This window comes from Euprymna scolopes, chromosome 41, assembly GCF_053919585.1.
Source record: "Euprymna scolopes isolate OS-2025 chromosome 41, ASM5391958v1, whole genome shotgun sequence".
In the NCBI taxonomy this organism is placed as follows: Eukaryota; Metazoa; Mollusca; class Cephalopoda; order Sepiida; family Sepiolidae; genus Euprymna; species Euprymna scolopes.
The window spans coordinates 29,788,125-29,803,146 of record NC_136522.1 but is presented as its reverse complement, the minus strand read 5'-3'; the positions used below and the strand labels follow the sequence as shown (position 1 = coordinate 29,803,146).

Genomic DNA, 15,022 nt, shown 5'->3' with positions numbered 1-15,022 from the left:
CACATAAGAGTCGTTGCGAGCCTATCTTTGTTTTATCGTTATTTCCATGGCAAGTGCTCGTCCGAGCTCCAATCTCTGGCCCCCTCGCCAATCCTTCATGATAAACACCCGTCTAGCTAAAACCACTGTCAGTAATTTCCCCCACACTTTATCTGTGCCTAAATCAAAACGTAGATTCCATGAACATAGCTTTTTTCTGAAAAGTGCACGCCTGTAGAAATCTCTTCCGTTTGCCTGTTTCCCACCTGGCTACAACTTGGACGTCTTTAATTCCAACATAAAAAAATTCCTGATTAATCGCCCCCTTAAATAAGACACTTTATTAAATCTCCAATATCAACTATTACTATGATATTATCCCATTGATTATTGTACACAAAATAACCTTTATCCTCGAGTGGCTTCCGGGCCGTTATAAGTGGTGATCCCCATGTAAAAAAAAAACAAAAAAAACAACTGATAATGATAATAGAGTATAACAACAGAATAAAACAGGACTAGAGTTTTGATTGACTGGAACGAGTAACTTAAATTGGTATTATGGGTAAAGCAGCTTTTGTTATATACTGAGACCCAACGCCACTAAGTAGAGGTTAGGTTTACTAGCATGAATGACGCCAAGGATAACAGAGTACATGTTAGGATACCTTGGTGACAAAATAAAATACACTCAGTGCAGCTAGCAAAGGTGGTCAAGGGTTAGCTCCCTTGACAAAACGTGCTAGAAATCAGGTATCGAATGAAATTACAGTACATGTTCCGAAGACAGAATAGAGTTTCTACACAATCAGAGTCGGGAATCAACAGAAGCAACATGTATATAAAGATGTAGAAATAATCTGAGCACATGTCATACCTATATCTGTCATATAGTCTCTCAATCCCGGAAGTAAAAATAAGTAAAAAGGAATTAATTTTAGCCTATCTATTAATCTAACCCCTCGTGAACAAACTTGTTTCCCCAATAAAACATTTGAAATTACAACATGTCTCTATTGTTTCTATTTATCCATCCATCCATCCAACCATCCATCGCCTTTAGCCCCTGGAGGGGCATAGGCCATCCACAATTTTCTAGGTGCTTTTGTAGGGAGGTATTCTTTTTTCCAAATTGTTTCTATACATGAGTTTTATTTACCAAAGTTAAATAACCAATCAAAAATCACGAGACGATACAATTGTACAGGAGAGGGCCCACACAGGGAAGCGTCAATAAAACGAATGAGGACCAACGACCGCGCACGTATGTAAGAAAGACTTTTATTATTTGTTTTCTTGGTCGTACACTGACAAAAATTCCCAAGTGCACAAGTACACGTTTGTTGGAAACGTATATGCGAACTCTTCGTTCGTTTAAAGTATATTTTGTATTATCTTCCTTCCTTTAACTGGGTGAATATTTGCTATTATTCCAATAACTGACAAAGGCTGCGAAATCAAAGACAGTCTGAATTAAGAAAATAGTGATTACAACTTTTTCCGTGAATAAATTGTATAACATATTTGAGGCATGTCTGTTGTATTCGGTTCTGATAAAGGCCGTGTCATATATTTGTCATATATTTGTCATATATTTGGTGGATTTGTAAAAAGGATAACATTTTTGCTTATTAGTCTATTTTGTGAATGTTTATTTGTCTGCTTCCTGTAGCTTTTGTTTATTAGTTTATTTCATGTAGCTTTGTTAAATTGTTGGTCCGGGAAATGATGTGTAGCCTGTTCAGAGAAAGATTTCGATAACAAAATTGAATGTTTGAATAACAGAACAGAATGTTATAGAAGCAGGTAAAGTATTTAGAGCAATAATATTTATGTTAAATATTTTACAATACGTTGATATTTTTATATAATAAAAAGTTTAAAATAATAGTATATAAAACAGAAATTTAGATAAACAATGATTCTTAGACAAAAATAGATTCGTTTCCCACGTTTGCAGACAGAGATAACACTAAGGTTTTCAGATCAGTCTCTTTGTGGAAGCTGTTTAAAGAAGACATCTATAAATATAAAAGCGAATATGTATGTATGTATGTATGTATGTATGTATGTATGTATGTGTGTTCGCTTTTTCTGTGTGCATATAGATGGCTTCTTTCAGAGAAGCGGTCGCTCGCTGCACAACTTTTAAAAACTTTTTATATCACATATAAATCGTAATATCTCACACTTAACAACGAAGCTCGCCTGTCTATTTAATTTGCTCGATTTCGGGAAGATAAATATTCAATATTTCTCGCTCGCTGCATGTGGGTTAGTCTTTTTCCTATAACATCTTGAGGGGGGGGAGTCTTCAGCAGTAAATGAAATCCCGCAGTCAAACTTTACCTCATTAACTCATTAAAACGAGCATCTGCTAAATCCAAGTAATTAAATAAATTCAAACGTGTTTTTTTTAAGCATGTCGCGGTGGGGCAATGGTTAACGTCGCACGTTTTTTTTTCACGACTTTGCCTCAACGGTTCGGGTTCAATCCTCATACTTACTTTTTTTAACCCCCCGACACACACACCTCAAAACACCCGGGCAACGCCGGGTCCACCTCGCTAGTAGTGTATAAAACAGAAATTTAGATAAACAATGAAATATGTTATTGGTGACGACAAAAAACCGAAGAAGAAAGGATTTGGGATATGCACTGGGTAGTGAGGAGAGATGGCAGTTCGGTATCCAACGCGTTAGCACATGGACTGGGGGCCTTGTGCCCCTAGGTTTGGACTTGACGCCCGTGGAAGTGAAAAGGGGGCGAGATACCAAAATGTGAACTTTTACGAGGTATACTCAACTTAGAAGAGAAGGAAACCAGCATATAAATTAATGATTATATCGAAATATATTTCACGCCTTGACGTTTTCTCTTTTCGGGGGAAAAGCATCTTTAATTACAACATGAAAGAAACTTTGAAAAGTTATGTGTCTTCTGCTTATGTCTCCACTGACAAAGATGTTCGTCTCTTTGTCTATGAACTGTTATGTATTGCTCCGTTCCGAAAATGTATTGATTGTATATACATCCACAAACGAATTTTCTATAGCCACCTTATAACATGCACTGCTATAAATATACACAACGCTACTAGATGGCTTTATCTTTTCATGGGCTACAAAAATTGTCTTGGTTTCTTTTTCTTCCTTACTTTTCCTCTCTGCTCTAACCAAGCCTGTCGACTTGTTCAACAAATCACAAAACTCCACCATAAATGTCTCCAGAAAGAATACACGATTAAACCCAGAAGTCCAACTTCCAACGTAGACTCCCACAACTATGATTCCGTCTCCAACATCAGGGGTCTACGTTCAAACCTTACAGAAATTGAAATTCAATTACAGGAGATCAAACAGACCTATTATTCTTAAGCGAAACTGGCATTGGACCGACTATTTCCCTAGATGAATTCGTAATTAAAGGATACTCTAACTTAACATGAAAATCTAACCCCCAAGATCGCCATAGGCATGGAATATGAGCCTACATTAGAGATGGCTTTCCATGTGGTAAAGACATCTCCAGAGAAGACCGTAAATTACCATATATGTACTTCCGGGTTGCACTTACTAACACCACTGTATTTATATATGCCCTCTATTACCTTCACAACAGCGGAGTTAGTATCTTTAAGACCATATTTGAGAAAATTGACCACATTCTGTCTGCTCGTCTTTCAGCTAACATTCATGTCTGTGGAGACTTCAATGTTGACAATGTTGAATGGTTAGCCTAATCAAACAAAACAGATAATGATGGGAGGTTCTATCACGATTTCTCCATTGGTGATGACCTAATTCAGATTGTTCATGAACCCACTCGTTTGCCCGGCACTGACGGTCAGTATGTAAGTCTCCTAGACCTTTTTCTCACAACTTGCCCTGAGCTATGTTCATCCATTCTGTATCGGCTGAGATCTTCTGGCCACCTGGTTATACCAGTTAAGATAAAAAATGAAATATAATAAGTCCTCAGACGTACCTCTTCATCGTACAGTATATCGATACTTAATGGCTGACAGAAATAGCTTCCGTACATTTATATCCAATCTACCTCTGCGTTTCATGTTTAAAAACATGTGCTCTCTATAGTATCAGACCTAACAGAATAGTTTGTTGTAGGTAACGACCACTTCATACATTTCAAAAATATCCAACAAAAACCTAACAGCTAGCCGTGGTTCTCTCCAGAATGTGCTGCTGCATTGCGCACAGAAATCACCTTTTCTATTGCTTCCAACGTAATAGATGTACTGAGACTAAAGCCGCGCTCAGGACTGCCAGTAACCACGGCAAAAGAATATTAAAGAACGCAAGAGAGTTATATGCTCAGCCCATTAAGTCCAAAGTAGCTGAGCAGCGGCTTTGTTAGCACTAGTTTTGGCAAATAGCAAACAAGGTCCTGAACAGTAGCGCAGGCGCTGTCCCATTTATCATCTATGGACCTCGTGTGAGCCGTACGACCGCTAAATTAGGTTTGTGTCTAGCCCGAACACACAGACACAAAGTAAGCTATTCACGTATAGCGCACATGCAAATCAATGCGACTGGTAACATGTGCGCCATTTCCTGTGACCTTTGACCCTCTCTGTTTGTTTCTGTTCTTCTTTTTTTGCATTAACACGACAATGAACAGACACGACTGCTCCACGAATTTACCCCTGCCGAAAGAAAAAACTCTCGCGTGCACACAGGCATACATTCTCGATTCTGTCATAAAAAATTATTTCTTATGACAATATTTAACGAACCTATCAGAACTTTGTCAGCTCACACACATATACCCACAACGAATATTTCAACATTATAAAAGATCGTTCGTGTACACCTACATACACGTTTTTATTGTTCTTTTTCCATTCTGTGTAAATAAATGTCTCTTGTACATATGTAACATGGTATTTTCGTTGTGTTAATGTGAGGTTGGAGTTTTGAACACATTTTATATCCTCTACAGATCGGTAACCCTGATCACTACAGACATGAGGTAATCTTGTCAGCATCGGACAAACCTAAACTCTTTGCCAAGACTTTTGCAACTAATTCTACCCTATGCGCTCAAGGCCGCCAACCCCTATTATTTCTTCCTGTATCTGAAAACTCGCTATGTGACATACAAATAGCTGTGCGTGATGTTGCCAAGCTCATTAAAAGCTTTGATTTCAGTAAAGCAACTGGCCTTGACGACATTCTTATTATAGTGCTGAAAAAGCTTCAACCAGAAGTAGCCCTCATACTTACAAGGCTGTTTAAGCGTTGTCTTTCGAACACCCTGGAAAACCTTATCAATATGCCCTGTATTTAAGAATTCAGATGATTGGTCATCTCCCTTTTATTACAGACGTATATGTTTCCTGTGTGTCAAGACTAAGTTGCAGAAAGCTGTGTTAACCTCCTCAGCAAAAAACAAAAAACAAAATAAAAACAAAAACAAAAAAAATCCTTAGTGGCATGTAATATGGTTTTCGTTCTGCTCGATCTATAGAAGATATACTAACGGTTAGCGAATCTCTTGGCAGAAGCTTCCTTTCTTGGGCAATTGTTCTTGACATATCAAAGGCCTTTGATAGGTTATGGCATAAAGGTCTACTCGACAAAATCTCCAGCTACATTATAGCTGAAAATGTCTTCTCAATTGTTGAATCATTGCTCTCAGATAGGTTCATTAGATAGATAAATGGACAGAAATCGGAAGCTCACAGTATTAATGCTGGAGTCCCTTAGGCGTCCATCGTGAGCCCAACTCTCTTCCTGATCTATATCAATGATCTCCCAAATCACAAAATCACATCATAATATCATTTCAAGACATTTATGCTGACGATTTTACCACATGGAAACACTTCAAATGCCGTTAATGACCAGGTTCTCTCTGATTCTCCCCTCTCTAATCTTGTACACGTTGTACAATGAGGAAAAAGGGACTTGTTGATTTTAGTGCATCTAAAATCTAGTTTCAATCTTTATATCATCAACGCTCTTATCCCTGTCTGGCATCAACTGGAATGAATGGCTCTCGTCTTGGGGAGGCTCCATGTTTCACAAGCTTCTAGGTCTGATCTTTACTCCTGATTTGAAATGGAACACGTACATCAAATCCGTTGCCAAGTTCGCTAGAAAATGATGGGATCATTCTATCGCTCCATTAGATATCTCACTGCTGATGCAATTCTCCTACTCTATAAGAATCAAGTACGTTTTAGGATGGAATACTGTTCCCATATCTGGACAGGAGCTGATAGAAAGACCTTATCCTTGCTCACAGAGTTCAAAATAGACTTTGTATCCTAGTAGGGGATGCCCTTATCTCTTCTTAGTAATAGATGTTACGAGCCTGTCTCTGTTTTATCGTTATTTTCATGTCAAGTGCTTGTCTGAGCTTCAATCTATATTTTACCCTGTCAAAATTTCACAAAAACACTCGCCAAGCTAAAGCCACTAACAATAATTTACCCCATTCTTTATCTATAACTAAACCTAAACGTAGATTCCATGAACAAAGCTTCTCTCTTAGAACTGTACCCTTGTTGATCTCGCTTCCATTTCCCTGCTTTCTAGCTCACTACAATATGGTCGTCTTCAAGTCCAACATAAACAAGTTCCTGATGAGCCGTTCCCTTAAGTAATTCAATTTACCAAATTTCCACGACAAACGATTACTATGATATTTTCCCATTGACTACTGCACACTCAATAACCCTTATCCTCGAGTGGCCTCCGGGCCTTGATAACTGGTAAATCCTTTGTAAAAAAATAGTTGGTCATAAAGGTTTTTGTTATGAATTTACACACACATAAGAACATTGCTAAACAATCTCAGATACATGAATAAATATATACACTCATTAATACACATCTAGCATACGACATGATAACACAGTAAATAGACTGTTAAAATGTTCGTTCCGTAAATATATGAACATGTTATATATATATATATACAGCCAACTATATGACAGCTTTTTAATTAGCCTATTAAATGTATTCATGGTTTAACTTATTTCATAAAGCTTTTGTTTATTAGTCTATTGCATGTAGTTTTTGTCTAATCACCCTTTTTATTTATATTTTCGTTAGCCTATTTTATACACACAGGCTCCTTCAGTCTTTGACAGACTATGGATACCCACAAAGGGGTGCCTGCACGTGAAATTTTTGTGACAGGAAATGCGCAATCTTCAACCACATCCTCCTGAGTCGATATTGTTAAATTCCAGGGGCAAGTGAAGTGTATGTTTCGGACGACTGGAAACAAATGCCAAGATAAGCGGAGAGCACATACAGCGCCTAGAATCCCTAAATGTCACCTATTTGGTACCAACCTGGTTCAACGTTGCTTAACTTCGGTGATCTGATGAGAACCGGTGTAGCAACGCGATTATGCCGTACATTTTATAAATTTGGTGTTTATTAGCCTTTTTATTATTTCGCTATTATTTTTAGTCTATTTGATGTCTCTTTAAGAGAAAAAGATATTGAAATCAACAAATCTTGGAAGGGGGTATTATGGAGACGCCCACTTATTAACAGAGGTGGGTGAGCGAGATATACAAAAGTATCAATCACCAATACCGGGAGAGTTCTGCAACGACCGCCAAATAGGCAAGACGCCTATGTTGCCTCCAGTAAGACATGCAACACGCCACCTGGCGGAATATCTCCAACTGAAGTATATCACGTAAATATGTATGTGATGAAAAACATTTTGAAAAGGATTGTCCTTACAAAAATGTCAGGTGCTACAATTGCGATAAAGTTAGACATAAGAGTGTTTGCTGCAGAACAAAAAATAGAGTACACCAAATGAGAACAAACGACAAAGGGAAAAATAATTTACGAAAATATGTATCAGTAATATTTTCGACAAACAAGTGAAATTTCAGCTTCACTCTGGATCGGATTTGCCATTAAGAAACGTCAACACTTGGAAAAAGCTGGGTAAACCGACTCTTCAAAAGTCAAGTAAAGGTGCGCGAACAGTGACAGAAGACGAAATAAAATTCGAAAGAGAGGTCATCCTGCCCATTAATTTAAATGGCACGACGAAGAAATTGAAAATCTTCGTAATTAAAGAAAGCGAGAACTTATTGGGAATTGACTGGATTGAAAAATTCAATCTTTGGGATAAACCAATGAACGCTTTTTTGTAGAAAAATAACCAATTGCACCCGAACATCAGATATATTAAAAACGATCTAAAAAAATTCCCAGAAGTATTTACTACTGGACTGGGAAGATGCAATAAATTTAAGACTTCGTTTGAACTAAAAAAAAAAAAAGGATGCAACACCGGTGTTTAAGAAAAAAAGGAACGTACCATTCGCCAGTTTAGACAAAATAAATAGCGAGCTAGATAGACTTGAAAAAAAAACAGGCATCTTATCGAAAATCGACACTGGGCAGTCCCTACGGTGTACGTAAAAAAAAAACTCGGAACAAATTCGAGTCTGTGCAGACTTTTCTACGGGCCTAAACGAGAAATTAAAAGACCACCACTACCCTTAACCAAGCCCTAAGGAGATATTTACCAGACTAAATGGTGGCAAAATTATTTCAAAAATAGATTTGTCCGACGCCTATTTACAAATTCCGATGGATGAAGAATGCTCAAAGATATTATGCATTAACACGCACAAAGGGTTGTTCAAATACAACCGTTTACCCTGCGAGATCAAAGTGGCGCCGGCGATTTTCCCACAAGCAATGGATACAATGCTGAACAGAATAGATTGTGCTTGTGCATACCTGGGTGACATAATCATCAGGAGCGCGTCCATAAGTGAACACCAAGAGCATCTAAAAGAAGTATTCACAAGAATAAACGAATACGGATTCAAGGTGAAAGAAAACAAATGCGAATTTTGTTTAGACGAAATCAAATATTTAGGGAAAATAATAAATAAAGGCGATCGACGCCCAGACCCGGAAAGATCGACAGCAATTAAAAACACGCCGGCACTACATAACGTGACGACTCTACAGAGCTTTTTAGGTCTCGCAAACTACTACTAAGTATTTATCAAAGGAATGCACGACAAGAGCTCCACTTAACGAGTTATTAAAGAAAGAAACACCATGGATATGGACAAAAAAATGTCAAGACGCATTTGAGAAAATTAAAAAGACGTTGACATCCGATCTATTTTTAACATATTACGACCCAAAATTAGAAATAAGTGTTGCAAGCGACGCGAGCTCGTATGGTATAGGAGCATTGCTACAGCATATCCTGCCAGATAGATCGAAGAAACCTATAGCTCACGCCTCAAGGACACTACTTCCGGCAGAAAAGGCTTACTCTCAAATAGAAAAAGAGGGGTTAAGCATTATTTTCGCGGTGACGAAATTCCACCGTTACCTGTACGGTAGACACTTTACACTGGAAACATATCACAAGCCCCTAGTGACAGTCTTCAGCTCAAAAAAGGGCTTGTCAGTATATACGGCAAATCGCCTACTCCATTGGGGTACAATCTTGCTAAATTATGACTTTCAAATAAAACATCTGTGTTCGAAAAAAATAGGTCATGCGGATGGCCTGACAAGGCTTATACCGAAAATGGAGGAAACCCTTGAAGAGTCAGTAATTGCAGCTATACGTTCCAATTATGAGGAAAAACACGGTGGCGAATAAAATAAAAAAATTACCAGTCACGTTAACCGATATAAAAAGGGAGACTGAAAATTACGATGACATAAAAAAAAATAAGGGAAAATGATGAAAAAACGCAAAGCATATTTTCCGTATGCAATGATGTTTTATTATATAGTGAAAGAGTTGTTATACCGAAAACCTTGCAGAAAACGATCATACGTGATTTTCATACAGGACACCCGGGTATAAATAGGATGAAGGCACTTATGCGGAGTTACATTTACTGGCGTAACATGGATATGGATATTGCACTAACAGTAAACAAGTGTAAAGGTTGTGCGTTAGCCGCAAAGACACCAACGATAGTTCATAAACCTAGGAAAAAAACTGACCATTCATGGTAATGCATTCATATAGACTTTTCTAGACCGACCGAAGGACAAACTACCTAATCGTAGTAGATAGTTTTTCCAGATGGCCTGAAGTAAAGCGTTTCAAGAACCCGATGACAAATAACACAATAAGTTTTCTGCATGAAATATTTGCACTTTTGGTGAGCCAGATATTATAGTCACAGATAACGGAACACAATTTACATCAAGTGATTTCAAGGACTTTTGTGACACTTTTCAGGTAAAACATATAACTACACCACCGGATTAGCGGAAAGATCCGTAGACACGATAAAGCGTGCACTTAGAAAATCAATAGGGACCCCGACGGATAAAGCATTACAACAATTCCTGTAAATATACAGGATAACTAAGAATCAAAATACACCATCGAAATTATCGCCAGCAGAATTAATTTTTGCTAGAAAAATAAAATCACCATTTAATAAATTAATACCAAAGCAAGCAATCGTCCATCAAACTATGCACACATCACGTAAAAGGTTTAAACTTGGTGAGCGTGTATATTTTAAATGTATGAAAAATAATATTTCATATTGGGAGTTTGGTACGGTAGATAAACGTATCGGCGACTTGGTCTACATGATAAAAGGTCCGAAAGGGATACACAAAGACATCAAAATCAATTGAGAAAACGTCATATAAAAGACAACGAACATGACAAACCTGATGAAAAGGAAGATCCAATTGATATACTATACGAAGCGTTTGATATCGAACCACCATAAACCATGCCCGAACCGAGAAGATCGGGAATAAAAAGAAAGTTTACAGAACCAATTATAATGAACCCCAAGAGAAAAAGATATTGAAATCTACACGACTTCAAATCTTGGGAGGGGAATTATTTGTGTCTTTTTAAATCGGACTCAGACATCTCTTGATAAAACCTGTAGTCGATGATCTTTCTCTTGAATTTTTAAAATTTGTGTGTCGAGTACATTATTTGTTTGTGAATGCGTGGTCCCAACTCACCTTGGGATTTATCAAAAGAGAAACTCATTTGCCTTTATTTGGTCAGGGACACCCGGACATAATAGACGGTAGAGCTAAGCCTGTATTAGCTCCTCAGTAATTTTATCGAAGAAGTTGGGATAATATTTAGGATGAGGAATTCAATATTGAATATTGATTACTTATGATAATTGTTAATGACAATACTTTTAAAATTGAATTTGTATATGACCATGTTATAGACCACATGAAACCAATCCTTTGGTGACATTTTCTGCATATGGGAAGAAACTCTCTCTATACAAATTCTAATTGATGTTAGGTGCTACTTCTTACATCTTTTACACGTTCCCTGAAGGAGCATGAGCAATTCAGCTGACATTTTCCACCTCCTGCCACAACCTCCTTATTGAAATCATTCCATTTTAACTTAATATTTATTGGCCTACTTTTTCTCTAATATAAAGGATGAAAACTACTTAAAGATAATTGTTGATGAAATTAATATATTGTCAGTTAAATAATGAATAATATTATAACAGAATTAAAAATGAGAAATGGAATAAAGAAGATTTTATTACTTATGATAATTGCTTATGACAAGTATTTGTTTAAATTGAATTTGAAGATGACTATGATATCGATCACAGGGAAGCCATCTTATGATAACGTGTTCTACATCTAGGCAATCGTTGGGAAGAAACTCTGTCCATGGAAATTCTAATTGACATTAGGTGCTACTTTTTACACCTTTTACAGGTTCCCCTGGAGGAGCAAGAAGACTCCGCCTAAAATGTTCCACCTTTTATTTTAAGGAGATTTGAACTACAATTAAATGTTACAACATTCTCAAGATCTGAACATTTTAAGAGTTTTTACTGAGAACTTTTCTCATCAAAATAAAAACTTTTCTCATCAAAATAAAAACTTTTCTCATCAAAATAAAAACTTTTCTTGTTCAATAAGTTAAGTCTATTTTCATATACTTTTCACGTTTTTATCGTTTTGATTTGAAATATTTTCACTTCTGACCTCTTCTAATTATTAAAGAGTATTTACGTGTTATGAAGTGATATTCTCCAAACCAAGTATTCCAATTAGTCACAAATGTTAAGTTTCCATACTTAAACAAGAATAGATATTCAACCTGAGCATTTAACAATGAAAAGCTCATGTAAAACAAACCAATAAATTTATTGACACAAGCAAATGCTCTATTATAGATATGCTTGAGTGCATCGAAAACACAAAAATGTTAGTGTTATTATGTTACTTACTTAAAATCTGTTAATTGTAATTCAGTCATCTTTAGTTCGATTTTCTTAAATTTACGGACCAAAATTCTTGTGTCACCATTTTCGCTTATAGCAACACAAAAAGAACTCCAATCTTTAAAATTCAAGTCCACTGAGTAACTGTAGTCTGTTGAATTCAGGGTGATTCCTTTGCTACCAATCGACAGGTATTCTTCAAATATGCTGGAATTAAAGAAAAATGGTAAACATTTAGCATTACAAAAAATAAACAATGAAAATAAACTGATGGCAATAGAAATTGTCATGATTTTTTTAATACTGATGACTCATCACTTATTAAGACGTGGCTGCAACTCAAGGGTAAAAGCTTAATGAAATTGTCAGTTGACTGATGAACAATACGATGAGAGGATTGAAAACGATGAACGGACTTAGTTACTTATAAGACGGCTTGACAAATATTTGTTTGCGTTGGACTTAAAACCGACTGTATTGTAGTTTTCAGGGAAGCAGTTCTGTATCAATGAGTTACACAATGAAAATTCATGGCAAGAAACTGTTCTTGGAAATTCTATTTTGTTTAAGGTACATAGAGGAAGAAAGGAAAAGTTTTTGAAGCGATGGTAAGCGTTCTTGCGTTAAATATTTTACACGGAGGAACCAGAAATTGGAATTCAGTCGAGCACCTTCCTTGGAAAGAAGGATAGCATAAAACAAGACTAACGGCATCTTGTGAGAAAGTGGTTTTAACGAATAGAATAACTATCTCATTTATAGAGCGAAAGAGATTCGTACAACAATTATCATTCTTCTTAAAGAAAATACAACAAAGTTTTATTCTTTTTTTTTTAATGTGTTCAATAAGAATCTCAAATAAAAAATGTCAGAGTTTTTTTCATATTTGACTGAATTTATCACCGCGAGGTGATGGAATATTTCCATATTTGAATCATATAGATTCAAAAAGAATTTCCACTTTCTTTCTCTATATTTCCTTTTTTTTCTCTTACTCTCGCTCCCCGCATATTGAGAATGAATTTCTAAATAATAAAGTAATTACTTCAGCACGGTCAGTGTTCTGTAGAAGTTAGATTTTGTTCATAAAAATGTAAGATTAAGGTGCAGCATAGTTTTAAAAATACCCTCCCCTCCACAGACAAAAAATGACTTTCTAAATAATAACATTATTATTTAAGTATTCTGTATAAGTGTTTTGTATGTTAAATTGTTAAATTAAAGTACTGAATGAATTAAAAAAAGTACACTCCCTCACCATTTAAAGAATGTCTTTCTAAATAGTAACGTTATTATCTTAGCACGGTCCGTATTCTGCAGATGTCAGTTTTTGTTTATTAAATTGTTATATTTAAGTACAAACTAGTTAAATAAAACATAAACACTGAGCACTACTTGATCAATGTACATGATTTTTAGACTATGACAAATAAACACTCACAAATACTATATCAATGTATGTGATTTTTAGGATGTGACTAATCAACACTCAGAATTACTTGATCAATGTACGTAATTTTTAGAATGTGACCAATAAACACTGTGAACTACTTTATCAATGTACATGATTTTTGTAATGTGAAAAATAAACACTCAGCATTACTATATAAATGTACATTGCTTAAACAACAATAAACACCCAACATTACTAAGCATTAGTCGGAATTGGATAATGATCAACGGTTTAGATAACATAAACCCTCGGTATCGTCGGTTTAAGACTCAGTAATTGGGAACCGTTTTAGTTCCACACATCAAGCTCTCTCATCTAATTCGTCTACTGACAGATGGCTTATCATATGAAACTTATGAAAATAAAAATATTACGCCCTTATTTAAAAAAAATCTTTTTCCTATGAAAGAGCACACTGCTTGATTTTTTTCCAAAAAATAGAACTAAGTGTATATATATATATATATATATATATATATATATATATATATATATATATATATATATATATATATATATATATATATATATTTAGGCTTAAAGTAGATGTACTAGCTAACATAAAAATAACAAACTTCCTGGACGTTACGTTAAATTTAGATAAAAACACCCACAATTTTTATGAACCACCGTTCCGCCAGATCAAAAATACCCATTCCTGATCCTTGATACATCTATCATTATATGTAATCATTTTTTTTTAATAGTCAACCGTATAGGAGCATATTCGTGACCCCCCACACACACAAAAACACACACACAGACGTTCAGCTTTATAGATATGTATATCTATAATATAAAGCTGAATGTCTGTGTGTGTGTGTGTGTGTGTGTGTGTGTGTGTCTGGTCACGAATAGGCTCCTATATGATTGACTATTTTAACAAACTGATTGCATATAATGATAGAAGATGTATCGAGACACAGGAATTGGTATATTTGATCTGGCAGAACGGTGGTTCATTTAAATTGTGGGGTCTGCATTCGCGCCTGGTCCACAAAGTATGAAAATAAAAAAATTAAAAATTTAAAAAAAAGTTTACAAGTGTTTTTGATATAGATGTACATAATAATTTGATAAGTATGTTTTAACTTAAATTTGGATGGTGTAATAAAATTGTGGGGTCTGCGTTCGCGCCTGGCCTCCATAGAATGGAAATAGGCACAAACTTTAATAAAGACTTTTCATATATATCTGGGAAAGTATACTTTGATAATTATGTTTCAGTTTGAAGAAATATGGTATAATAAAATTATGGGGTGTTCGTTCGCACATGACCTCCATAGAATGGAAATATATCACAAAGTTCCCCAAGGTTTTTTAATATAGATCCACAGAATATTGTGATAAG

General features: G+C 35.7%; 1 protein-coding gene across 1 annotated transcript in view; it reads right to left on the bottom strand.

Annotated features, from left to right (window-relative positions):
• Positions 1 to 12,932, bottom strand: part of LOC145266641 (uncharacterized) — a 347,925-nt gene extending 334,993 nt beyond the window's left edge. The window contains exons 1-2 of the mRNA XM_080122566.1: positions 12,928 to 12,932; positions 12,225 to 12,425 (exon numbers count right to left, since the gene is read on the bottom strand). Of these exons, the coding sequence (XP_079978692.1) occupies positions 12,225 to 12,425; positions 12,928 to 12,932 (206 nt within the window). The remainder of the gene's footprint in view (positions 1 to 12,224; positions 12,426 to 12,927) is intronic.
• Between the last annotated feature and the right edge of the window lie 2,090 nt (positions 12,933 to 15,022).